The following is a 24,347-nucleotide window of genomic DNA, read 5'->3' as shown; positions in this document are numbered from 1 at the left end:
TTATTCCTATGTGACTCCAAAACACCCATGTCTGATCAGATGATCAGCAGCCCACCCTGGGTAATGGCATTCCCCTCCCACGGGCCCTGGACAGGAGGGCTTCCCTTGCTCCCAAGCACCTGATCCATCACAGTTAATTCCAGAGGGGTAGCAGCAACAATAGCCAACAATAAACATTCCAGATTTGGGGAGGGGGATGGGAACTCATGGTTAAACCCCAATGAAAGTCCAAAACCCATCACAGCCAGAACGGCAAGCTCTTTGTATTGTCAGCCAATTTTTTTTTTAATAAAATAAAATAAAACCTGATCTCTAAATAGATCTGACTTCTTTGAGGAGCCTGTGATGTCACAATTGGACTATATGGGATGTGATGCATATGGCACGAGCCATGTATGTGGTCCGTCCAGCACCAAAGGACCAGCGCTCCTGACCGATGCTCAATGCTCAGGCAGATCCGCGCCATTATTTATTTTAGCTGTCCCTTTCTTTCAAGCCCAACTGACTTCAAACAAACAAACAAACAAACAGACCATCTCAGGCTGCTGCTCCAGCCTTCTAGGATGAATTTTGTGTTTTGCTGGTGTTGTCAGGGTTGATGGGCTGGGACAAAGATACTGAGATGTTTTATAGCTGTGTGTGTTAACAGCCATCAACTTGCTTCTGACTTAATGGTGACCCCATGAATCAATGACCTCCAAAACCTCCTATTGTTAACAGCCTTGCTCAGCTCCTGCAAACTGAGGGCCGTGGCTTCCTTTACCAAGTCAATCCATCTCATGTTGGGTCTTCCCCTTTTCCTGCTATCTTCAACTTTCTGTGGCATTAGTGTCTTTTCCAATTTTATTGCTAGGTTATGTTTTTAGAGCCTCTTTTTTCCTGGCCGTTTAGCCCTCCCTTTTTAACCACCTTGGGCTAGAACAGCAGGATTGCAACCATATTAGACCTATAGATAGATAATAAAGAAACAGAGAAAATTAGAGTAAGAGAGGAGCAAAAGAGCAACAGACCTTCCTTCCTGCATTCTCCTACTCCTGTTTCTGAAAAGCTGTTCCTGAATTGCCTAACAATGAATCCCAATGAGTGAAGGGTTCCATCATACAGACATGGGATTGACTCGAGGGGATGGTGAGCTCAGACATTCACTAGAGATTCAGGACCAGCAGAGGATCTGCTATTCTCAACTCCCATGGGACCTCCCCCCCCACAAGATTAGAGAGAGCTTTTGGTCTGAACACCCCACCTTTATCAGGTCAAGGAGCCTCCCTGTGCCGTCCAATTTCAGACTTCTGAGGAAGTGGCTGAGTTTCCTATTTGCATTTTCCAAAGCATTCAGGACTCTATACATTCATATCGTGACTAATTTCCAATTATGTTCTTCCCTCACCCACAACCCAGGGAGTGTAATGCCCCCACTGTGTAAGCCATAAGGGGCCTGATACAACACTGCTATCATACCTGTTTTATGTTTCCTCCAACTTTCCCTGGCCTTTTTGGATCTGAATTGAAGCAACAGTGAGAACCAGGGGGAACTGTTACAGGCAGCCAATATTTGGGGAGATGTGGAAGAACTCGACAGTACCTCCTTGGTACCTGAACACAAAGAGAAGTCTTAATGCTACTATAATAGGAGTTTCCCTTCCTGTGGACCACGGCAGGCAGTTTTGTTAAGAGTTCAGATGGCACAACCCTTGCAGTAGCACCAGACAGAATCCATTATTACAAATTACCTTCTGAAGCTTTGACACAGCCCCATCCCCCAGCATCTCCCACATCAGCGCTCACTGTACGAAATGGAAGCTGGCGCACTAGCAATTAGGGTGGGAGATGGCGCACAGAATGGATGGAAGGCTTGTGCATATGCTCGTTCAGGGACCAGGCTGGCTTTCTACGCAAGCTGTGCCAGGACAAAGGCAATCAATAGAAGATAAATGGGCTCTCAGGAATCCATACACCAGCAAAGCAAAGCAACTTGCCTGCAGTGGGGGGCACAAAACAATGTTTTAGGTATGCCACAAATGCAACGCAGTGTAGTGGTCAGGGGAGCGGCTGTGGCTCAGTGGCAGAGCGTCTACTTAGTATGTAGAAAGTTCCAGGTTCTATCCCCGGCATCTCCAGTTAAAAGGAGTAGGGGGAAGGTGATGTGAAAGACCTCTGCCTGAAACTCTGGAGAGTGGCTGCCAGCCTGAGTAGACAAGACTGACCTTGATGGACCGAGGGTTTGATTCAGTCTAAGGCAGCAGCTTCATGCATGTTTTCATGAGTGTCAGACTAGGACCTCACTCTTCTGCTGCAGCCAAAACAAGGACTCTTGTGGCAACTTTAAGTCCATGGCCCGCTTCATCAAGTACACCAATCTCTGCAACCTGTATAAATTCTGGAGATTTCCTTTATGTTATTAGTCTGTGGGTTTCTACTCTGCAAAGTGTATTTGGGACATGTATCAAACAGAAATGAAGGTGCTTTATGTGGCTGTGAAACCCCAACCACTGGAAATCCTCCCATATATGTTCAACTGTTCTTCACAAACCTGAGGACAAGAAATGTTTTTAATAAGAAGGAGCATGCATATCACTCCCATTCTAGAGACAATGGAGACACTCCATTGGCTGCCCATTTGTTACTGAGCCCTGTTTAACATATTGGCTATCACCTACAAAGCCCTTCGTGGCCCGTCTTATTCAGAATCATAGAGTTGGAAGGGACCACAAGGGTCATCTAGTCCAACTCCCTGCACAATGCAGGAAATTCACTACCTCCCCGCCCCCACCCCTACTCCATGCCCAGAAGATGGCCAAGATGCCCTCCCTCTCATGATCTGCCTAAGGTCATAGAATCAGAATTGCTGACAGGTGGCCATCTAGCCTCTGCTTAAAAACCTCCACGGAAGGAGAACTTACCACCTCCTGAGGAAGCCTGTTCCACTGAGGAACATCTCCAACTGTTGGAAAGTTCTTCCTAATGTCTAGACGGAAACTCTTTTGATTTAATTTCAACCCGTTGGTTCTGGTCCGCCTCTCTCTGTTCATGTCAGCAGGGCCTTTTGTAGGTGCCAACCTACAAATGGGCAAAATCAGCAACTGCCCATACCCACGCTTTCTCCATTATGGTTCCCGCCTTGTGGAATGGCCTGCCCAAGGAGATCAGGAAGCCTCCCGCTCTCCTGGCTTTCTGCAAACTATGCAAAACTGAACTATTCAAGAGGGCTTTTCTGTGCAGGTGATAGGATTGCCCTGTACAAAATTGTTCACAAACTTCTTTGGATAAATGATTGGATCTGTGGTCTATATACCTTATTGTAAGTAGGATCGTATCATGTGATTTCCATACTGCTTAACGTGTCGTGTGAATACTTATGCTATGCTTCAGTTCTTTCTGGTGGTTCCAAACTTCTAAAATCCTAATCCATTGGTTATAAAATGTCCCATTTTGTTGATTGTCCTAATTCACTAGGTGTAATCTGCCTTGAGTCCCTGTGAGAAAGGCGACCTATAAATAATGTAAATTAAGAGAAGAAGAGAAGAGCTGGTTTTTTATATGCTGACTTTCTCTACCACTTAAGAATCAAACCGGCTTACAATCACCTTCCCTCCCCACAACAGACACCCTGTGAGGTAGGTGGGGCTGAGAGCTGTAACTAGCCCAGGGTCACCCAGCTGGCTTCACGTGTAGGAGTGGGGAAACCAACTTGGTTCACCAGATTAGTGTCTGCCACTCATGTGGAGGAGTGGGGAATCAAACCCGGTTCTCCAGATCAGAGTCCACTGCTCCAAACCACCACTCTTAACCACTACACCATGCTGGCTAAGAGTGATGTAGATTCAATAAAAAATTAAATTAAAGATTAAATAAAAATATTAAAAGAAAGTGAAAGCTGAGTTCTGCATGCAGAACTACATTCTATACTTCTTCTGCACTCTTATAGAATCACAGCACACAACGTATTTGAGGAACCCTGCTAGGGATCAATCCAACCCTTTTTAAGCAGAGGGGAGATAAACTTCCATGGAGGGTGAAATTCAGCTCACCTCCGTTTCAATAGTGCCAAAAAACCCCGCCCCCATGTAAAGACTCTCAATGATCAATACTTCATTTTTTCAGTACTTTATTGTAGCATTGGGAAAACGGACACCCACCACAGTGAAGGGTAGAAGGAGAGATGTTTTCTCCCTTCCTGCCCCTTACCACCCTCCACCATCGCAATGTCATTTTTTCTGCCTCCAATTCCTGAATTAGTTTTGAATCGAAGATTCACGTTTAAAAGAAAGGAAAAGGATTTATAATCACAGTCACTCATCCAGAAACAATTCTTAATTTTAGCATGTAGCTGGGAAGTCTTGCTGGCAAGAGGACGGAAATATGAGAGAGGACCCTAAAATTAAATCCAGGCTGTGCTTCCAGAAGCCATCTACGGTACACAGATGAAGCAGAAAACCTGGGGGAGAAAAAACAGCTTGTCTAGTTGCGAGAAAGATCAACTTGATGTGGAGCAAGAAGTCTTTCCTGGGCATTCCTCAGCAGGAGATGTCCTTATAAACCATTCCCATATTATGACTTCAGAAGCAACTTCTACCATGAGGGAAGAGGGACCCAAAAAGGTTGGGGACCCCAGGAAAAACTAGAACTCTGAGGAGGTGCAGCTGCTGGCAACAGAAACCCCCTGGCACAAAGGCAATTGGTTTTTGAGGAGCCCCTTTAGTTGGTTAAGAAGGGTTTTAATCTTATGGCTCTTGGAGGAAGCAGAGTGCTGGAGCAGATGGACTGATCTGGGCCAGCAGGGTTCTTCCACTGCAAGGAGTGAAAAGGACAGATGTGTCAGTTGGCACATAAGGAGAGAAACCAACCCTGAAGAAAAGGGAGGTTCCCCCCCCCAAAAAAAGAAATACATCACAGAGGCTTTGTGGTTATTGCAGAGCAAACGCTGAAGATGTCAGCTTGCTTTAGCAAAAGAAGGAAAAGTTAACCCCGCTGGCCTGCCTCTTACACCATCTACACAAAGCCCATCTAACAGCGATCACACACAAGAAGCTGGAGCAGAGAATGCAAAATGGACCAAGCAGTCAGGTATTTGGACTGATCCACCGGAATACCATTTCAGTAGTCGACACTGAGCTGTGTGGTATGAGATTGTGTAGCTACTTTTATACAAACAGGTATTGAACAACAGCAGTTCCTTACAGCTCCTTGTGACAATACCCATGATATATTTTGGAAAGAGGCCACAAAAATAATTTTTGCTGATGCAGGGCACCCCACTCCTCCCTAGTTCATTGTTCACCTGTGCCAGGTGACAGAATCTCAGTCGCAGCCAGGGCATTTCCTTACGGTATCCCACAATTGCTCAGAAGCACATGATTTGTGGCAGACAAACTGACGTCTCACCCATCCCCAACGCTGTATGGAAAATGCTGAGGCCCTGCCAACCACCGCAGAAGGTGATGGTGGAGGTGAGTAGAAAAGGAGAGCGTAGCACAAACACACATGCGCACTCCCAAGACCCGAGGCCCATCTCTTAGGAACAGGGCCAAGGAAGCCAAGACAGCAAAGTGCAAAAATCACGGCAGCCCTGAGACAGGAGTTTGCAGCTTCCCCCAACGATGGCTCACAACCAAACAGGAATTATAAACAATTATAAACAATTAACCTGCCGACGGTATTTCTCTCTAGCTCAGGCACGGCAAAGGGGAACAGGTCATCGTTCATTACCCGACCAAGACAATTTTATATACAATCATTTCAGGTAAAACAAAAAACACAAGCAACCCAGAAGCCTTTCTTCTCTCTCCCGCAAAATAAGGTGCCGCAGCACTAAGGCCACCAAACACCAAAGTCGGAAAAAGCCCACAGGTACCAGGGCTGCTGCTGCTCTCCCGGCTGGAGGGGGTTGGTGGCCTCCGGAGATTTCCCGAGTGTGTTCCTTTGGCCATACAGGTGGCAAATGGGCGGCTCCCCACTGCCTCTGCCCCACCCACTTCAAAGTTACTGCTGTTCCATGTGGATGACTGTCTCATTGCCTTCTTCCGCCAGCTGGGGTACGGCGTAGACCAGGGCTTGGTCGCTGTCCTGGCAGATAATGGCCACCGCACCGCCGTTCTCGGTGCTGGTCTGCAAACAGGCCTGTTAGGAAGTGAACGGAGAGGACAGTCAGCATCTCTAGTGATTTGCCTGGATGACCGTAGCTATATGAAATGGGGGCGGGGGGAAAGGGCCAACAGGCTGCACTCCTATGTGCCCTTCCCTGGGAGGAAGCCCTGCTGAACATCGCAGGACTTGCCTCCAAGGACACAGGAACATGCAGTTATTCACTCACAAGGTGTTGCAGCTCTTTGTTTCTTTCAGACCTCAAAACCTCCTTTGTTGCACAGCTTTCGAGCTTAATCGCGGACCAGCCCCCCCACAAGGGAGCCACAGAGCCCACCCTGCTGGGTTGCAAGCCTCAACACAACTGCCCCTCTCTTGGTATCCCAACAGTCCTGGCCTCGACAGTGGTGAGTTCACAAGTCTGGCTCTCCTCCTGCCACTTGAGATCACGCCTCTTCCTATCACAAGTTTGCAGCTTGGGGGGGGGGAGTCCCGTACTCATTAGGACCCGGGTCTGGAAAGACTGAAGACGGCTGGCTTAACCCCGGTAGTCCTCATCTGCAGAAGAAACACCTCTGTGTGGTACAAGGGTAGTTTCTCATGTCTGCCTTGTGTTACCTCACCTTCTCCAATTCTTCCCTTTGCGATCTTCCCCACCTTTTCAGTTCCCGAAGGCTGGTGTTTTTGCTTTTTCAAGCCATGCCTATGTGGATGTCACTCTACAAAGAGTGCTTTGCACAAAAGGGATTTTTTCAGCTCACATCTCCCACTGCAGGTGTTCCCAACCTTTTTCAGCCTGGGGACACATTTGCAATTTTGAGGGGTGGTGGTGAGCGCCGCCCCAAAAACAGCTTCCACAGGAAGTGGAGCTAAACCAGAAATGGCTTCTGCGGGAGGTGGAGCCAAATGCAATACCTTCCCTTCATACCTCATGGAATGAAGGAAAGTCTGAAGGGGGAATGGAACCACACACTGACTAAGGAAAGCCCAAACGCTCACCAGCCCTCCTGCTCCTCCAGTGGAAAACCCTTTCATTTGAATGAGGGCAGCCAACCACAAGCCCTGCCTTACAATGGCCCCGCCCACTTCCTGAAAGTTACGACCTCTACAAAATGTAAATAACCACACGTAAGTACAATAAGTGCATAAATTCATGTGAATATATCATTTATCATTCACGCTTGTTGATGTATACACATCCTGAGAAGCTTGACATTACATACAAGGTGTGAGTTGTGGGCCATCTTTTAATACACATGGAATAAACATTCCTACACAAAGCCACACATAATAAAAGGGTTCTATATTTTTTTTAACCTTTTATTACATTAATGGAGATGTCAGGATGTGTATTATATAATAATTTTATGCATGACCACTAAGGAAGGCCTAGATAAGGCTGAAACGTGTTTGGTCATTGCATAGCTATACATCAACTGTGAATGTGTTGTATGTACATGTTTATTGTTTTTAGTTAGCCTACATTGTAGCCCCTGTGTTTTTAACACAATTGTGCACCATAATAATAAAACAGATATATTTGTTGATATTTTAATAGTGTTTAGCTCAACCAGTTTGGTTTCATAAATAATAACCATGTCATATGTCATATGTGACAGTATCAAAAATAATTACATATTTTAAGGTTACATACATCTGAAGGTTATGTAAGTACCGGCGCCATGGCGCCAGAGGGCACTAGGTTAGGGAGCACCCACTGCATTCCTGACACTTGCAATCAGGACTCAGGGTGGGTTTCCTACAACTCAGACAAGCACAGGAATCCCAATACCAAACGCAAGATGAAGTTCTACCTGGAGAAGCCTGTCTGCCAGTTCCCAGCTACGAGGCGGCCCAGCGACTGCTTCCCACCCACCCCCGACCTACCATCTCCAGGAGTTTCAGCTTCTCCTCAGACACCAGGTTCTCCTTCCTCAGCTGGTCCACCACTCCCTCCATGGCTTCCAGCTTGGCACAGTGCCGCCGGTGGCGCTGCTGCAGGACCTTCACCTTCTTCTGGAGGCCCATCACCACTTCCACCAGCTCCGCCGTTGTCACTGCCTCCTTGTGGTAGTGGTGCTCCTCCAGCTGCTCCTCCGAGGACTCGGCAGGGCTCAGTTCCTCCAGCCTCGGCTCCTCGGCCACAGAGGCCTCGGGGGAGGCTTGGTTGGAGATGATGGGGAGAGTGGAGACGATGGGGAGGCTCAAGGCAGAGGAGAGCACTGTCTCAGGGGGGGTCGCGTTGGAAGGCGTCACGGCAGCAGCGGGGGCGTTGGGGATGGTTTCAAAGTAAGCCACCATCTCCGTGGACGACACCTGCAGGGAGCTCAGGACCGCGGCGGCCGAGGAATCGGCCTCCAGAAATGGCTCTATGGAGACATTCTCAATGACCAGGGTGCCCTGCTCCATCTCCACAGTCTGCTCCGCCACCAGGGCCTGCAGCTGCGGCTCTTCTGTCGCTGCCACCACCTCACATGGCACCTCGACCTCCGCGCAAAGCTGCCCTGAGACCCCCAGAGAAGAGCCCGGCATGGTTTCCAGGGCTGGCGGGGGGAGAGAGGCCACAAAGTCCACCAGCTGCTGCTCTGCTGGGTCAGGCAAAGGCTGGCTGGGGACAGCCTCCACTGGGGAAGCCACCGTCAGCGTCACGGCCTTGAGGGGCTCCACAATCTGGACCAGAGGCACCAGGCTGACGGCCCCGACTAAAGGGGCCGAGAGGGCACGGAGGTCTAGGTTGCAGGCAGAGGGCTGCGTTTCCACATAGATGGGGGCCGCAGCCACTCCGGGGTCTAGGGCTATGGCAAGTGTTTCCAGGGCCTCTGGCTCCCGGAGACTTGAGGCTCGCATCCCCAGCACGCTCCCCTCTCCGTGATGTTCAAGGATCAGCTTCTTAGCCGGCACTTCCGAGGGGGGCCTGGCTGCATTCTCCCTCTTCTGCAGGAGAAACAAAAGAATACAGCAACCATTCAAATATGCTGCATCGCAGGTCCCCCGGCCTCTAAACCAGCTGTTGGGATGCTCGTCACTATCAGTACCAACTGAGATCAAGCCACCAGGCTTTACTAACTGGTGCTTCTAGGAAAGTGCAATCCATGCATGGGAGTTTTACCTGAGGTTCATTGCTAGCTGGACCCACTTTCCAGTTGGGAATCTCTGCACCAGCAGTCTCCAAGCTCAAATCAAATCCCGCCCCTTTAAATGCTGCTTTGTAATTGGCTTACTTCGCATTGCTCACTGTGAGACAAGATTCCCTCCCTCAAAACCCAATTGCCGCATGAAAAAGCATTTTAAGAACAAAAAACTGAGCAATCTGAAAGGAAGGGGGGGAATCCAAGCCTTGGTTTTAAAAAGCCTTTCTTTTGCTCAGAAAGAGCCCCAAGGAAGCAGGAAGTGTTTGAATCCCTGCCTCTTTACACGCTGCTTTGTGATTGGCTGTGAGAGATGCCAATCTTCCTGTGGCCTGTGGTTTGCCTTCTGCACAGAGATTTCAGCTGGCCTGAGCTCAGGGCAGATGGAAGAGTCGGGTTAACTGAGGAATGGGAAGACCCGGACATTGCAAGGGCTGGCAGCATGGTCATTTCTAATGGACAGAAAACACGTGCAGAACTCCAAGGAACAACCAAGTCAGACTGTGGGTGAACGTGAGTTCAAGTACCCATGCATAAATGACCCATGGGTCTAAGATTTGGGGCTTTCACTGTGATAGCTCCCTCTCTTTGGAAGTGACTTACAGAAGAGGTCTGAAAGCCCATTTCTCTCCTTCAGTTTGGGAGGGGATAGCATATTTCTGTTTAGAGTCACATTTAATTAAAGGATTGGATTCGTGGGGAACTATTTGGGGTGGGGGAGTTTCGGAAAAGCTGGTGAATGTTGCCAGGATCTGATAAATGGGGGGGGGGGGTTGCTACTTTTTTGTGTGCAGTCAACCCCGGTGGGGTTTTCAAGGCATGGGACATTCGGAAGTGGTTTGCCATTCCCTGCCTCCACATCATGAACCTGGTATTCCTTGGAGGTTGCTGATCTAACCAGAGTCAACCCTGCTTAGCTTCTGAGATCTGACGAAATCAAGCTAGCCTGGGGCTATCCAGATCAGGGCTTTATGCTGTTTAGACTGTTTTAATTCTTTGGTTGCAATTCTTGGACCAGTCTACACCAGAAAACTTGAGTAGGAAAGGTGGCTTCATAAATAAATGGGTGACTAGGTGAAGCAGAGGAAAGGAGCACCAGCCCACCATGGCTAAATTCCTCCTGATCACATTTAGGAGCCCCTTGAAGATCTCTTCAGGACCCCTCCACCACTCACTCTTACTTGTGTGAGGTCTGAATGCTTGACTATCTCAGAGATCAGCTAAGGGTGTTCGCTTAATGGTTCCATCAGGTTGAAACTGACGAAGCGTTCTTGCTGGCCACCCCTCTCCTGTATATTCAGCAAAACCCACTCCTCAACACCTTTTACAAGCCTTTTAAAGACCTTCCTGTCTGGAATGGCCTTTGGTTAAGTAAGAAAAGGACAGGGAAACGTCAATGAATCAGCTAGATTTGACTCCAGTAGGGCCTTAAGACACCAATGAGATTTTTTGGGTATAAGCTTTTGAGAGTCAAAGCTTGCTTCGTCAGACACAAGATACAAAGGGAGATTTGACTCTCGAAAACTCATGCCTCCAATACCTTTTTGGACTCTAAGGTGCTCCTGGACTTGAATCTAGCTGTTCTACTGCAGACCAACATGTGAACCCTCTGAAACTGTCAGTGAATTAGGTATCAGTTTTGTTCCATTTGCAGTAATTTACTCTTTTAAGAGGGGAAAGATTAGAAGTCTCACTTAAAGGTGTACTTCACACTCACACCAACGGCCAAACTCACTGGTGGACTATCTGAGGTCTGGAAGATGGTGGGAATGGCATCAGGCTTCAAGTAGCGCACTCCCCATCGGTGCTCAAAACAGGACGCCGCAAAGTGCTCGCTGCACAAATGCTGGTGTTTAGTCGGGACCCACTTTTCTTGGTTCATCTGCGACAGCCATTGCCTGAGCCGCTCGGGGTTGTGCAAAGGAAACCTGAAGAAATCAGACAAGGAAATGCACACTTGGATCGGTGTACTCAAGCAACCTTTCCTGGGTGTGAGCCATCGTTCTGAAAGAAAGAGAACGGAAGGTGTTTCTTGTGTCTACTGCTAAGTCCGCAATCTCAGCAACAGCTGACTGCCCTTCCCGCTCTTGAGCTGGACAAGGCATTTGAAACAGTTTGACCGTTTCCACAGTTACATCTGGATTACAAAGAGCGTTAATTCTATGGGATGCTGGATTTCTTAGTCAAGATTGTAAACCATTTTGATTAGCTGTGTATAAAAGCAATATACAGCTAAAACCAAAACAATTTCAGGAGGCTACCCACAGGCCTGAATTCTCCCTAGAAGCTAAAATGACTAAACAGAGGCTATCATACTTTGATAGCATTATGAGAAGACCAGAGTCGCTGGAAAAGACAATAACACTAGGAAAAGTTGGAGGCAGCAGGAAGAGGAAGACCCAACACGAGATGATTTGACGCAATCAGTGTGAAAGAGCTGAGCAAGGCTGTTAAGGACAGGACACTTCAGAGGTTGTTAATTCATAGGGTCATCATAGGTTGGCAGCAACCTGACAGAACTCGTTACACACACCCACAAATGATGTTTTGAGACAAGGAGTTTCCACACGGCATTGTCCTCACAAGGAGCAACCTCAGCGTAACACTGCAATGTGACCATTTGAAAATCTAAAAGATGGAGTTCCCTCCCCTACATCCTGAAGCCTTCTTCCCTTGTGTGGTGCCAATAAAATTTGGGAAAGCAGCCAAACTGCAAAAAGTACCCCCATCAGGAGAGCAAGCCCCTCAAGAGCCCCATGGGACTTGCTGCCAAGTAAGCGTGCCAGAATTGTAGGCTTCAGAACAAACAAGTTTGCAAGAGTTCTTATTGCTTCACATGCATGACAGCAATAATAGAATATCAGTAACCAGCTGGGGTCTCGTTGAACTTCCGCAAGTTGCTTCTCTGTGATCTGAAGCAGTCGCTCGCTTCTGCGCTCCCCTCGTCTAAGGGATGTTGCCGACCCTTTTGTGCAAAGGAAACCTTCCTTCAAAGTTCCTTATTCCTTCAAAGTTCTCCACATAAGAGTGAAAGCTGAAAGTGGTTTAGTGGTTAAGAGTGGTGGTTTGAAGCAGTGGACTCTGATATGGAGAACCAGGTTTGATTTCCCCACTCCTCCACATGAACGGCGGACTCTAATCTAGAGAACCAGGTTGGTTTCCCCACTCCTACACATGAAGCCAGCTGGGTGACCTTGGGCTAGTCACAGCTCTCTCAGGGTGTCTGTTGTGGGGAGGGAAAGGGAATTGTAAGCCGGTTTGATTCTGCCTTAAGTGGTAGAGAAAGTCAGCATATAAAACCAACTCTTCTTCTGGAAAACTGGCATATGAGACCTGCCGCTGAAGAAATCCTGGTAATCTCATCATGATGCCAGAGGTGTGCCAACCCACTTGGCAACCAGGTTGATACAACAGCAGGGTTGTCAGCCAGCCGCCTCGCTTTGGTATGAAGATTTTTAAGAACCAATCTGGCCCTGGAACCTCATAAAACTTCACAATGAAAACATGAATATTGGGAAATATTCCCACACATTACAACTTGCAGTCTGGGAAAAAGCAAATGGATACTTGGACTGCTCTGGTAGGAAGTGCAGGGGGGAAAGCAGAAGTGAGTGGTTTCTTTGCATTGGAACAAAATGCTGAAGCTCAGTTCCTCTAGAGATTACTAATGTTGTGTAATTGCTATTATGATAAGAACTTTTGCAAACCTGTTTCAACATCGATGCTCCATGTTGTTTACCTTCAAGGCTGCACTCCAAGCACACTTCCGCAAAACCACACCATTAGTTGTGCAATGGGGTTCCCTTTTATGTATCTATGATACCCCTCTTACGCAGCCTTCCCTTTGGGGAACACCGAGGGCATATATAGCTCTCTCCTCTTTCACTGTACCCTCAAAAGCAGCCTGTGAGATAGGTGAACAGCCCAGGGTCACCCTCTGAGCTTTGTGGCAGGCTGGGATCTCAACCCAGGTCTCCCAATGATGATACACCACTGTGCTACACTGGTCCCTTCCCTGGCGGTGGTGGAAAGTACCGTCAACTTCCAGTCGACTTATGGCAACTCCTCACAGCAAGAGACAAACAGAAGTGGTTTGCCATAGTCTGCCTTTGTGTAGCGACCCTGGACTTCTTTGGTGGTCTCCTTCCGAGATTTTATGAGATCGGGATAGCCTGCCCTGGGCCATCCAGGTCAGGGTGGCCCTCTCCTTAGGAGCACAGAATGCTCAATGTCCACCCATGAAGGCAGACACTTGGGAACATCCATGGCAGGCTTATGTCTAACTACAAAAGGAATGTTCAAAACAAAAAGGGTTATATTATTCGCGATGCATCAGATGATGAGTGATGGATGAACCAAGGTATAATGTTTTGTGTGTGTGTTTTTACTAGTATTTTAATATGTTGATAAATATATTTTAACTTGTCCTTTTTAGGATAGCTTATTCTATTCTCTCTGCTTTCATTTAACGGTATATATGTAAAAGGTAAAGGTCCCCTGTGCAAGCACCAGGTCATTCCTGACCCATGGGGTGACATCACATCCTGACATTTCCAAGGCAGACTTTGCTTGCAGGGTGGTTTGCCAGTGCCTTCCCCAGTCATCTTCCATATATATATATATGAGGAGCCCCGTGGCACAGAGTGTTAAGCTGCAGTACTGCAGTCAAAAGCTCTGCTCACGACCCCGTTGGTTTCAGGTAGCAAGCTGGGTCCTCATTTCACCGACCTCGGAAGGGTGGAAGGCTGAGTCCACCTTGAGCCGGCTACCTGAAACCGACTTCCGTCGGGGTCGAACTCAGGTCGTGAGCAGAGCTTTGGACTGCAGTACTGCAGCTGACCCCTCTGTGCCACGGGGCTCCTCATATATATACCTGCACTGTTTTGTAACTCTATGCTGGCCATTGGCTGTAACAACAATAAACAAACAAACTACAAACATGTGCCGGACATCTCTTGCTCAGAGGTCCGCTGAAAGGTCACTACCTGCTTGCCAGGCATGGAGAGCCCCAACCACTAGTCTTTTTTTTTAATATTGTGACAGCAAGGTAGACTTCCCCTGACTATGGAAGATCCACTGATTTAGCAATTTGTAATAATCTCTTTTCCTTTCTGTAAAATGTATTAGGGCAACCAGGGAATAGCTTGTTGCTGGGCAGAATCTCCCTGTGTGTCTGTGAGCTAGTAACTGGGGTAAGAGTCATGGAGGGTTACAGTAAACCATAACAAGAACTGGGTGAAACTATTACTCCACTGCCGCCTCGATGTCTGGAGTGTTATCAGCCTACCCTGAATGTTGATGGGTTGTCATATCTTGAATTTGGATAAATATCCCTTCCTCAGTATGATCGGGGCTCAGAGATTTTTACTCGGTAGAGTGCTCTGGGTCGCAGCTGCCCAAATAAACTGTTTTCTTGAATAACGATCTGCAGGTCTCTCTCTCTCCCCCCACGAACCCCCGTTTGCCGTATCAATATTATGAACCTCCGCGCCCTCCCCCCCCCTCCTTCTGGGCTCCCACGGGAATGACCTGGCAACGGCCAAATCCCCCGGGTGTCCCGCTTCACACAGCAAGCCAATCCCGGGAGGAAGGGAGGGGCGCCCTCCAACCCCGTCACGAGAGGCCTTGTGACATCATAAAACCACCTGTGACCGTGACGTCACTCCCCTCCCCCCCCCCAAACCTCAGAAGTGGGCTGACTTGTAAAAACTGAGGCGCTGGCTGTCCGGCCGGGGCTGCCCCGCCGAGTTGGAGCAGTTGGGCGCCCGGCAGTACTTGGTCATCGTCTCCCGGCCGGCTCCTGTCACTCAAACACCCCTTCCGCGGCAGCCGGGTCGGCTTCCGTCGAGCGGCCGCTGGTTTACGCCGTGACGTCAGCACTCCCTCTTTCCTTCCGGCCCGCAGCTTGCGCCTTTCCTCCGCCTGCGCACGCGCAGACTAGGGCGAGGAGGCCAACAGCCGGGGAATTTACACGTGACTCAAACTGGAGCCTAGCCTGGTAGTCTCCACGGCAACAGCAGACAGCGTGGCACAGGGTTGCCAACCTCCAGGGGGTAGCTGGAGATCTCCCGAAAATACCTGGAGATTTGACAGTGGAGCGTGTGTGTGTGGGGGGTCATAAGAACATGAGAAAGGCCCTGCTGGATCAGACCCAGGCCCATCAAGACCAGCAGTCTGTTCACACAGTGGCCAACCAGGAGCCTCTAGGAAGCCCACAAACAAGGCGACTGCATCATAGGGTTGCCAGGTACCTCTTCGCTACCGGCGGGAGGTTTTGGGGGCGGAGCCTGAGGAGGGCGGGGTTTGGGTAGGGGAGGGACTTCAATGCCATAGAGTCCAATGGCCAAAGCGGCCGTTTTCTCCAGAGGAACTGATCTCTGTCAGTTGAAATAGCAGATCTCCTGCTACTACCTGGAGGTTGGAGAACCAAAACAGCACAGAAACATCCCTTAAAAGTACATTCATCCATGGAGACCTGAATAGACACTGTTGGTGGTCCCTAAGGAGATGTTACCTACTAAGGTGTTTTGAAATTATACTTTTGGATACATGTAGCTGACGAAGCCATATGCGAAACGTGATTGATTATGATCTAGACAACACGTCCTGTCATCCTTTATTGTGGCTTTGCAAATGTTGCTTGATTTCCAGCGTACTGAGATATGGTCTGAAAAGACATACAACTGATCCCCATAAAGGAAATATTCTTCTTATATAACTATTGGATTTATTGGACTTACACCTGAATGGACTTGAGAGGTTTCCAAGTCCTTGACATGCTGGATTGAGATATATTACTTACCTGTATCTTGTTGTATTATATTGTATATATTTATTGTCACTTTTGCACTTTACTCACTTATAAATAAGCATTTCTTATATTGTTTCTGTGCTGTTTTGGTTCTCCAATACTCTTACAGCACTGAGCCTTCGTTTTTTCCACACTATCTGGAGGTTGGCAACCCGTGCAGCAGCATTATCCTGCCAATACAATAGGCATGGTCCTCTGATCCTGGAGAGAATAAGTATGCATCTTGACTAGTGTCCATTTTTACTAATAGCCATGGATAGCCCGTGAACATGTCCCCCCCCCCACTTAAAGCCTTCCAAGTTGGCAGCCATCACCACATCCTGGGGCAGGGAGTTCCACAATTTAAGTATGCGTTGTGTGAAGAAATACTTCCTTTTATCTGTTTTGAATCTCTCACCCTCCAGCTTCAGCAGATGACCCTGCGTTCTAGTATTATGAGGGAGAAAAGCTTCTCTCTGTCCACTCTGTCCATATCACACATAATTTTATAGACCTAAAGTCACAGCTGACCTATGGCAACCCTGTAGGGCTTTCAGGGCAAGAGACTCGTTCAGCCGCGGTTTGCCATTGCTTGCCTCCGTGTGGGCTGAGAGTTCGGAGAACTGTGACTAGCCTAAGGTCACCCAGCAGGCTTCGTGTGGAGGAGTGGGGAATCGAACCTGATTCTCCAGACTGACAGCATTTTCCACATCCACCAAGCCCCACTGAATTCAGCGCTATTTATTTACAAGTAATTCTCCCAATGAAATGAATTAGGCTTACTTCCAAGTAACTGCGAGCAGGACCAGGGTTGCAGAGATCTTAAGGATCATGAAGACCTTAGCTTGGCATCATCCCCCCTGAACCCTTCAGAAAGGGTCATACACAGGTTGCACACGTCATAAATAAATAGATGGAGCGGAGGCATGTAGAGAGAGAAGGATCTGTGAGGTAGTGGTCTCTGGTTAGGACCTTGTCTCTACCACAAAATCACTTGATGGTCCTCAGCCTTACTTACCCTTTCCATCTGCTGCATAATAGTGGCCTACCAGACAGGGCTGTTGTGAGCACAAGTACAATCATGTATGTAAAGCACTGTATCAGTGGTCGGCGAACAGCTTTGGCGGTACCTGGCCAAGAAGTAACTGTGCGGTCTTGGAACAGGAGCAGTGCATTGGAACAGGAGCAGTGTTGCCATGGGGTGCATTCCAAGCGGAGGCAACTGACCTCTTGGCCTGACCCAGGAGGTCAGGGATGTGGTAAGGGCACTGTTTTGCAGTGCAGCCCATTCCTAGGCACGTCTGCTTGGGAGTCTGCCCCCACACGTTGGATCGCAAACACACAAAGATGTGGCACGAAAGCCCCGTTGGGAAACAAGATGAAATCGGGAGATAGACTGCCTCTGAACAAGGAGGTTCCATCTCGTTATCGTGGCTAAGCGCTTTCCAGTGAGCTCTCCTCCTCCATGAATGAGTCTCACTCATTAAAGCCGCCTTACTCAATAACTCGTCACCCCATGCTCTGGGAAAGTTCCTCAAGTTAATTCTACATCAAACTCTATGATACATCATTATAGGGCTGCCAACTTCCAGGTGCTGGCTGGCGATTTCCCCAGGTATTGCAACTGATCCCCAGGCAACAGAAATCAGTTCCACTGGAGGAAATGGATAGACGCTATGGAATATTTTATATTTAAAACATGTTATGCCAGTCACACACTCTTGGCCTAACCTAGCTCACAGGATCGTTGTGAGGATAAAAGGGAGGAGAGGTAAATGATGTAAATCCCTTTGGGCCCCTCTCTCCTCTCCTCAAATTCCACCTTCTCCAGGCTCCATCCCCAAATCTCCAGGAATGTCCCAAGCCTGTGACATGAACATTAGATAGCGGTCCTTGAGACTGAATTCCCACACACACACACCTAAACGTCCACACTATGAATCCGGAGACCTTTATTTAAAACCTCAAGTAGACGAAGGTGAACAATGCGGATAATATTAATTCAGGAGGCAAGAAGACGCCAGAGAGGACTCGAACCCGCAACCTGCGAGGTGGGCGTGGCACCCCCCCCCCGCTACGCGCTAAGAACGAGCGTTGGCGGCTCGCGAGGGTCGAGGCGGGCGTTGGCGAAGAACCCTTCGTTGTTATTGGCTGGGTTGGCAGTTCACTGACGCGACAGGCGACCAATGGCAGAAGAGTGGCGGTTTTCCGCGCGCAGTTTGGAGCGGTTAGCGGTGCCGCCGGCGGCTGAGGGGAAGGTCGCGGCGCCGCCAGGGGGGTCTCGCGGGCCCCGCGGGAGAGATGGCCGGCGGCGGGGCAGGCGCCGGAGGGGGAGGCTACTACGCGCCCGCAACAGGCTCCGGGGCGGACTCGCCGCCCCTCCTCAGCCTGAGGCGACGATCGAAGCAGCCGGGGCCGGAGGCGGCGGTGAGGGGGCGTGGTCAAAGATGGGCGGGGCGAATGGAGGCGGCGGTGAGGGGCGTGGTCAAAGATGGGCGGGGCGAATGGCGGCGGCGGCGAGGCGGTGAGGGGCGTGGTCAAAGATGGGCGGGGCGAATGGGGGAGGGGGCGTGGCCAGGCGGCTTTAATGAATTATAAAAGCCCCGGTTTCGTTTTATTTCTCTACTTTGCCTCCTTACCGTTTGAAGTTTACTTGAGTTTTAATAGAGTAATGAGTCATGATTAGAGCAGGGGTCCCCATCTTGGCGCCCGTGGGCACCATAGTGCCCGCTGATGCCCGATGTTTTTAGGAAGTGGGTGGCACCAAGAAGGGCTTTTGCCCAGCAAGGCTTCTGATTGGCTGTTGGAGATTTGATTGGCTGTGCAGATTTTTATTTTTTTTAATAAAGTTGCTTTGGCAGCAGCTGCAGCCACCACATCACAAAGATCTCCGCTGTGTGATGGAAATTAAGCTATAGCAATGGTTGTGTGGCTGGCCCCACCGCCTGCGGCAGCTGTTTTGTGGCTGCACCAACCATGCCGGGTCAGAATTCCAAAGATGCCTGCAAGCTCCAAAAGGTTGGGGGGCCCTGGGTTGGAATCTCTGACTAGGATCTGGGAGGATTGGGTTCAGTTCAACCCTCAACAATGAAATTGGCTGGGTGACCACAGACCAATTTCACTCTCTCTCAGCTTGCCCTACCTCACAGTGTTGTTTTGAGGATAAACTGGGGTGACCATGCTGGCCTGTGCTCTACTGAGGAAAGCTGGGATAAATGTGCATGAGTTGGGGAGATACACCTCACAAATATGAGGATCTGGGAGGCCCTGCTCTGCCATGGAAGCTTGCTGGGTGACCTGGGTCACACTCTCCCAGTCTAACCTCCTATGCAGGGTTGTTGTGAAGATAAAGTGGAGAAGAGGAGAACAATGTGAGCTGCTTCGGGTCCCTATAGCGGTGAAAGGCAGGGTATAAAAAGTTCATGAATAAATATCTGGATTTGCTCCCAAAGCAATGGTCTATATTTAATACAGTAACCCAGTTAGTAGGGCATCGCACGCACACACCCCATTTTCCCAGACATTCAGGGCTGAAAAGAGAAGCTTTTGGGATCCCCATTCCCCTAGACCTGTCTTCATCAGTTTATTGTATGTAGCAAGATTGCCCTCCTCCTCCCCCCAGTCAGGTGCAAAGGTTGTAGACTCTTTCCCTTGGCACAATGGCAGCACCTGTGCATGCATATGAAAGTATATTACTGTAGATTGCGGATATTTGCCTTTTACAGATATTTATACCTTATTAATCTAGTTTGTTGAAAGCTGCTTACATCCGAATTAAAACAGCCATAAAATAACCAATATTAATTAAAGAAGCAGTGTGTTGGCAGGGGATCAGTGCTGCCTGAGGGTGACCAGAGTGGTTGGATGCATCTGACTTGGTGGCTTAGCTCCCACCAGGGGGGGTCTGCATAAAATAAAGGCCTCAAGCACAGAAAAACAATATCCACATATGTGGATGCCCGTTGAGGAAAATCTGCCTTGGGGCCGAGTGAGAATGGGTCAGTGTCAGGATCAGGCATTTACCCCTAGCATCCCTTAAAAGTAAATTCATCCAGGCAGGTGGTCCTGAAGCAATAATACTTTATTAGGAGCAAAAAGGTAAATTAAACTGTCTACAGAACGAAGAAGGCTGCTCATGGCATGGGTAGAATACATGGTTAAAAGCACTCTAGCCAGAGAAAGCAAAACAAAGTGAAACAATTCCATGATAACAGTTCCCAGGGCAAGGTAGATAATACAACAGCTGTGGATTGCAGGCTGAGTGAATAACAGGATAACAGGATGAGAAACTATACACAGAGTTTGTGAACCAAGAACTTGACCTGAAGCCAGAGCCTGGCCTGGTCCTGCCAAGAGCCCTTCTTCAGGTGACTTTAGTCAGAACCTGACAGTCAGCTGGGCAGAAACAGCGCTCAGGCCACGGTAGTGTAAATACACTGAGGGACTTTAATATTTGGGTTTTTTTTCCCCTTCGGGGCAGGTTGTGCTCGAAAAAGTGTTGGGAATAACTACGCAAACCAGCAGCGGTTTAACTTGTGACCCGAACACGGGGTATATAGCATATCCGACAGGGTAAGTCCTTGGGTGTTATAAGAGCATCTAGAAATCTACATACCAAATGAAGCCCACAACATGCATTATTCAAGCAAATGAACTGTGCAATGAAACTGAGTGGGGGAGGGGGAGAAGTAGGGGTTCTAAACTCATTGGCTAAAATACCTGTGGAGTCTGAAATACGGCAGTTTTGAGACTCTGTTAGGTATGGTTCTGAGCTATAAGTCTGGGCGATCCTTGGGCATGCTTGCACACTTGGATTCCCTTGTTCCCTATATCACACACGGCTCATTAACAACTTCTACCCCAAACTGTAGTATGTCATTACGTCTAGATCACAACCTATCTTTGCCTCATTCCTCTAAGCCAGGATTAAACCAGACCTTGGAATTCTGCCTTAGCAGGAAAGCTGTAAACCATAATCTGTGTTTCATACTTTGTGACAAATTATCATTTGTCACAAAAGCAGTAGTTCTTAATTATAAATCCACATATGGCATGGGGGATGCTCAGGCTTCTTCATATAATGGCAAACTACATGATGACTGAATCCTGGCTTGAGCAAAAGTCACTGCTTATCATGCTGGAAAAGCAAGCATTCTTTGTATGTCTCCCTATCCAAGAGGAAGGGACACAGTTAAACCTTGTCATATGTCTTTTATGTGACTGACATGGCCGTGATATGGAGAAGTGTTCCTTTAGGAATAGTCCCCTCATCTACAAACTTTTCTAAGTTCTAAAAAACCTTCTGTCCAGGAGGTTCTGTAAAATAGCTCTTTCTTTCTACCTTTCCAGATGCGTAGTTGTAATATTAAATCCCAAGAGGAATGAGCAAATGCATATCTTCAATACTTCGAGGTACTGCCTATTTTCACGGTCTTGAGCTTTAGTATTTCTAAATAAACAGGAGTCCTGTGGCACCTTAAAGACGAATGACATGTTATGCCAGCGTAAGTGTTTGTGGAGTGGAGTCAACTTCATTGGAAGCAGTGAGTCTTCAAATGGCTCCTGGACTTGTGGGCCTCTGAGAAAGCGTGGGCACAATGTGTTGGCAGGGATTGCCCAGGCAATAGAGGGTTTGTCTGTGGTGTTTGGTTGGTTAAAGCCCATAAAAATTTTCAATTAAAAATATCTAATGAGTGAATAGTCCCAAATAAGCATATGCTCATAATGTATTTATTTAGGATATTTTATGCTGTCTCTTCAGAGTCCTGCTTGAGGTAACTTACAAATCAAATCACCAGCCCCTGGACGTATGCAGCATAAAAACTACCCATAAACAGAAGCAGACCAATTAAAAAGTTGATAAGATAAAAATCCCTAATTAAAAGCCTGGATAAAAAGATGTTTTTGCCCTGACGCATGAAAGAAAGTAAAGTAGGTGACAGGTGAGCCTCAAGGGGAGGGTGGTGGCACCACAGGCAAGGTGCCACCACAGAAAATACCCTGTCTCTTGGCACAGAGAGTAGGGCTTGAGAGGCCATGTCACTCTTTTGCTTGGGGCAGAGGATGACACAGAAATGTAAAAACATAGAGCAGGAAGGTAACACCAGGGTCATCTAGTCCAACCCCCTGCACAATGCAGGAAATTCACAACTATCTTCCCTTCCCCACTCCCCCAGTGACCCCTGCTGTTTGCCCAGGGGAAGGCAAAAATCTTCCAGCACCCCTGGGCCAATCTGGCCTGTAGGAAAATTCCTTCCTGACCACAAGATCGGCATTACCCTGGGCATGTAAGAAAGGGCCACAAGAGCTGTGCACTGACTCCATCCTTCCTGCCCTCTCTCTCATGATTTGCCTAAGTACACAATCAGTTTGCTTCATTTCTCCCCATAGAAGATAGAAAATTTATTGTAGAAAAACCTTGTGTGAAATAGAGTTCAGTTTGTCAGATGTGCATTCTGTAGAGATGGTATTTGATGCTGTCAAGACCCATCTGTTAGTCTTTAACACACCACAAGGTTGTCTCTCCTGTTGCCATAAGTGTGTGTGTGGGTGTGGGTGCCTACTTTTATTTATGGAGAGAAAAGATGGAAAATATCATTTGCTCCATTTCTCTCTTTTTTTCTTTTTCTTAGGAAAACAGTGAGTGCTCTGTCTTTCTCCCCTGATGGGAAGTTTATTGTCACTGGTGAGGTGAGTTGCTTCGGGATTTTTATTATGCAAGACTACCAAAGAACATTAAAAAAATTACTTGTCTGAGAATGCAAAGGTTTTTTTTTTTTTTAAGGTAAAGGTAGTCCCCTGTGCAAGCACCAGGTCATTACTAACCCATGGGGTGACGTCACATCACAACATTTACTAGGCAGACTCTGTTTACGGGGTGGTTTGCCATTGCCTTCCCCGTTCGTCTACACTTTATCCCCAGCTGGGTACCACTTTTCAGCAGCTGGACTTGGCCATGTGTGGTTCCCCAGCCGCACCAAGAAGAAGGCAGTGTTATTTTCAAGGCAGCCGCCTCAACCCCATACAAACATTTAAAGCAGTGTTCCTGCCTGGGAATTAAGATCACAGGGAGAGACCCTCCTGACTGTCCCACCAGTCAAAGAAGCTCATTTGGTGGGTGCACGAGAGAGGGCCTTGTCAGAGGCAGCCCCACAATTATGAAATAACCTCTCCAGAGAGATCTTTGATCTTTAGGAACCAATGACACGGTCGTGAACATCATAGAAAGCTTTAAGACTGACTATGAAGCTCTTGGAAGCAAACTGAAGGGAATGGGTGAATCCTTCCTGTCAGAGGAAGGGGAATGCGAAGGGAACAGAAGATAATGGAGGTGAACCACTGGCTTCATTGGTGGTGTCAACAGGAGCAATTTGGATTCTGGGACCATGGGCTAGGTTTTCTGGATGATGACCTACTAGCATGCAATGGACTGCACCTTTCAAGGTTGGGGAAGAATGTGTTTGGCAGGAGAGCTTTAAACTGACACCATGAGGGGAAGGAGACAACCAACATGGGGATTTCAGTAAAGGAGAGCAAACAGCAGGGGTGCACCTGGGAGGGCTGGGTCAAATGGAGCCGAAGGTGTGGGGCTTCAGATGTCTATGTTCCAATGGCCAAAGCCTTGGGCAATAAGAAGGAAGAGCTTGAGCTTCTGATGCAGACAGAGGGATAAGATTTGGTAGATGATGAGAGGGAGGGCATCTTGGCCATCTTCTGGGCATGGAGTAGGGGGTCACGGGGTGGGGGTGGGGAGGCAGTTGTGAATTTCCTGCATTGTGCAGGGGGTTGGACTAGATGACCCTGGTGGTCCCTTCCAACTTTATGATTCTATGACACCAAGAGACTTGGTGGGATGATTCCCATGACTGGAATGTAGTAGTGGATGGATATGAGTTTAAGAAAAACTGAGAGAGTCGAAGAGGCAGAGTGGCGCTGTATGTGAGGAGAGGGTTTGCTTGTCAAGAAATACTGGAGGAGGCGGGTGATGGCCCAGTGGAACGTATCTGGGTGAGGATAAGGGAAGGAAGGACAAACAGTATTGTGGCTGGAGTCTGCTGCAGACCTCCTGACCAGGGTGAGGAGGGGGATGCTGCCGTCCTTGAGCAGCTTGACAGGGGATCGAAACAACAAGACCTGGTAGTTATGGGAGACTTCAACTTCCCTGATGTGTGCTGGGAGACAAACTCTGCAAAGCATCTACAGAGAACTCCATGATGAGCTAAGGGAGAAAAAGGAAATGTTCAAGAAATGGAGGCAAGGACGTTCCTTTAAAGAAGAGTATCTGCAGGTTGCTAGGCACTGTAGGTCAGCCATCAGAGAGGCCAAAGCTCACAGTGAGCTGAGGCTGG

General features: G+C 48.3%; 2 protein-coding genes across 2 annotated transcripts in view; one reads left to right on the top strand and one right to left on the bottom strand.

The window, feature by feature from the left end:
• Positions 1–5,979: 5,979 nt before the first annotated feature.
• On the bottom strand, positions 5,980–15,013 carry THAP8 (THAP domain containing 8). The gene is made up of 4 exons (XM_056847456.1): positions 14,910–15,013; positions 10,945–11,137; positions 7,969–9,015; positions 5,980–6,117 (listed from the first exon to the last, which is right to left on the bottom strand). The coding sequence occupies exons 1-4, from the start codon at positions 14,990–14,992 to the stop codon at positions 5,980–5,982; spliced, it is 1,461 nt and encodes a 486-aa protein (XP_056703434.1). The 5' UTR covers positions 14,993–15,013.
• Positions 15,014–18,300: 3,287 nt separating this feature from the next.
• WDR62 (WD repeat domain 62) overlaps positions 18,301–24,347 on the top strand; it is a 29,952-nt gene continuing 23,905 nt past the window's right edge. The window contains exons 1-4 of the mRNA XM_056845953.1: positions 18,301–18,426; positions 20,480–20,571; positions 21,349–21,411; positions 22,632–22,689. Coding sequence (XP_056701931.1) covers positions 18,301–18,426; positions 20,480–20,571; positions 21,349–21,411; positions 22,632–22,689 — 339 coding nt within the window. The remainder of the gene's footprint in view (positions 18,427–20,479; positions 20,572–21,348; positions 21,412–22,631; positions 22,690–24,347) is intronic.

Source organism: Euleptes europaea, chromosome 3 (assembly GCF_029931775.1).
Source record: "Euleptes europaea isolate rEulEur1 chromosome 3, rEulEur1.hap1, whole genome shotgun sequence".
NCBI classification, from domain to species: Eukaryota; Metazoa; Chordata; class Lepidosauria; order Squamata; family Sphaerodactylidae; genus Euleptes; species Euleptes europaea.
This window is presented reverse-complemented; position numbering and strand designations above follow the sequence as displayed.

Bases quoted from the DNA above. Each gene is read 5' to 3' on its own strand.
- THAP8 (XM_056847456.1), bottom strand. From the start codon at position 14,992: ATGACCAAGTACTGCCGGGCGCCCAACTGCTCCAACTCGGCGGGGCAG. The intron at 11,138-14,909 runs GTCAGCCCACTT...TGATTTCTTCAG, and splicing joins CAGCGCCTCAGTTTTTACAA to GTTTCCTTTGCACAACCCCG. The intron at 6,118-7,968 runs GTAGGTCGGGGG...ACTTCCTAACAG, and splicing joins AGCTGAAACTCCTGGAGATG to GCCTGTTTGCAGACCAGCAC.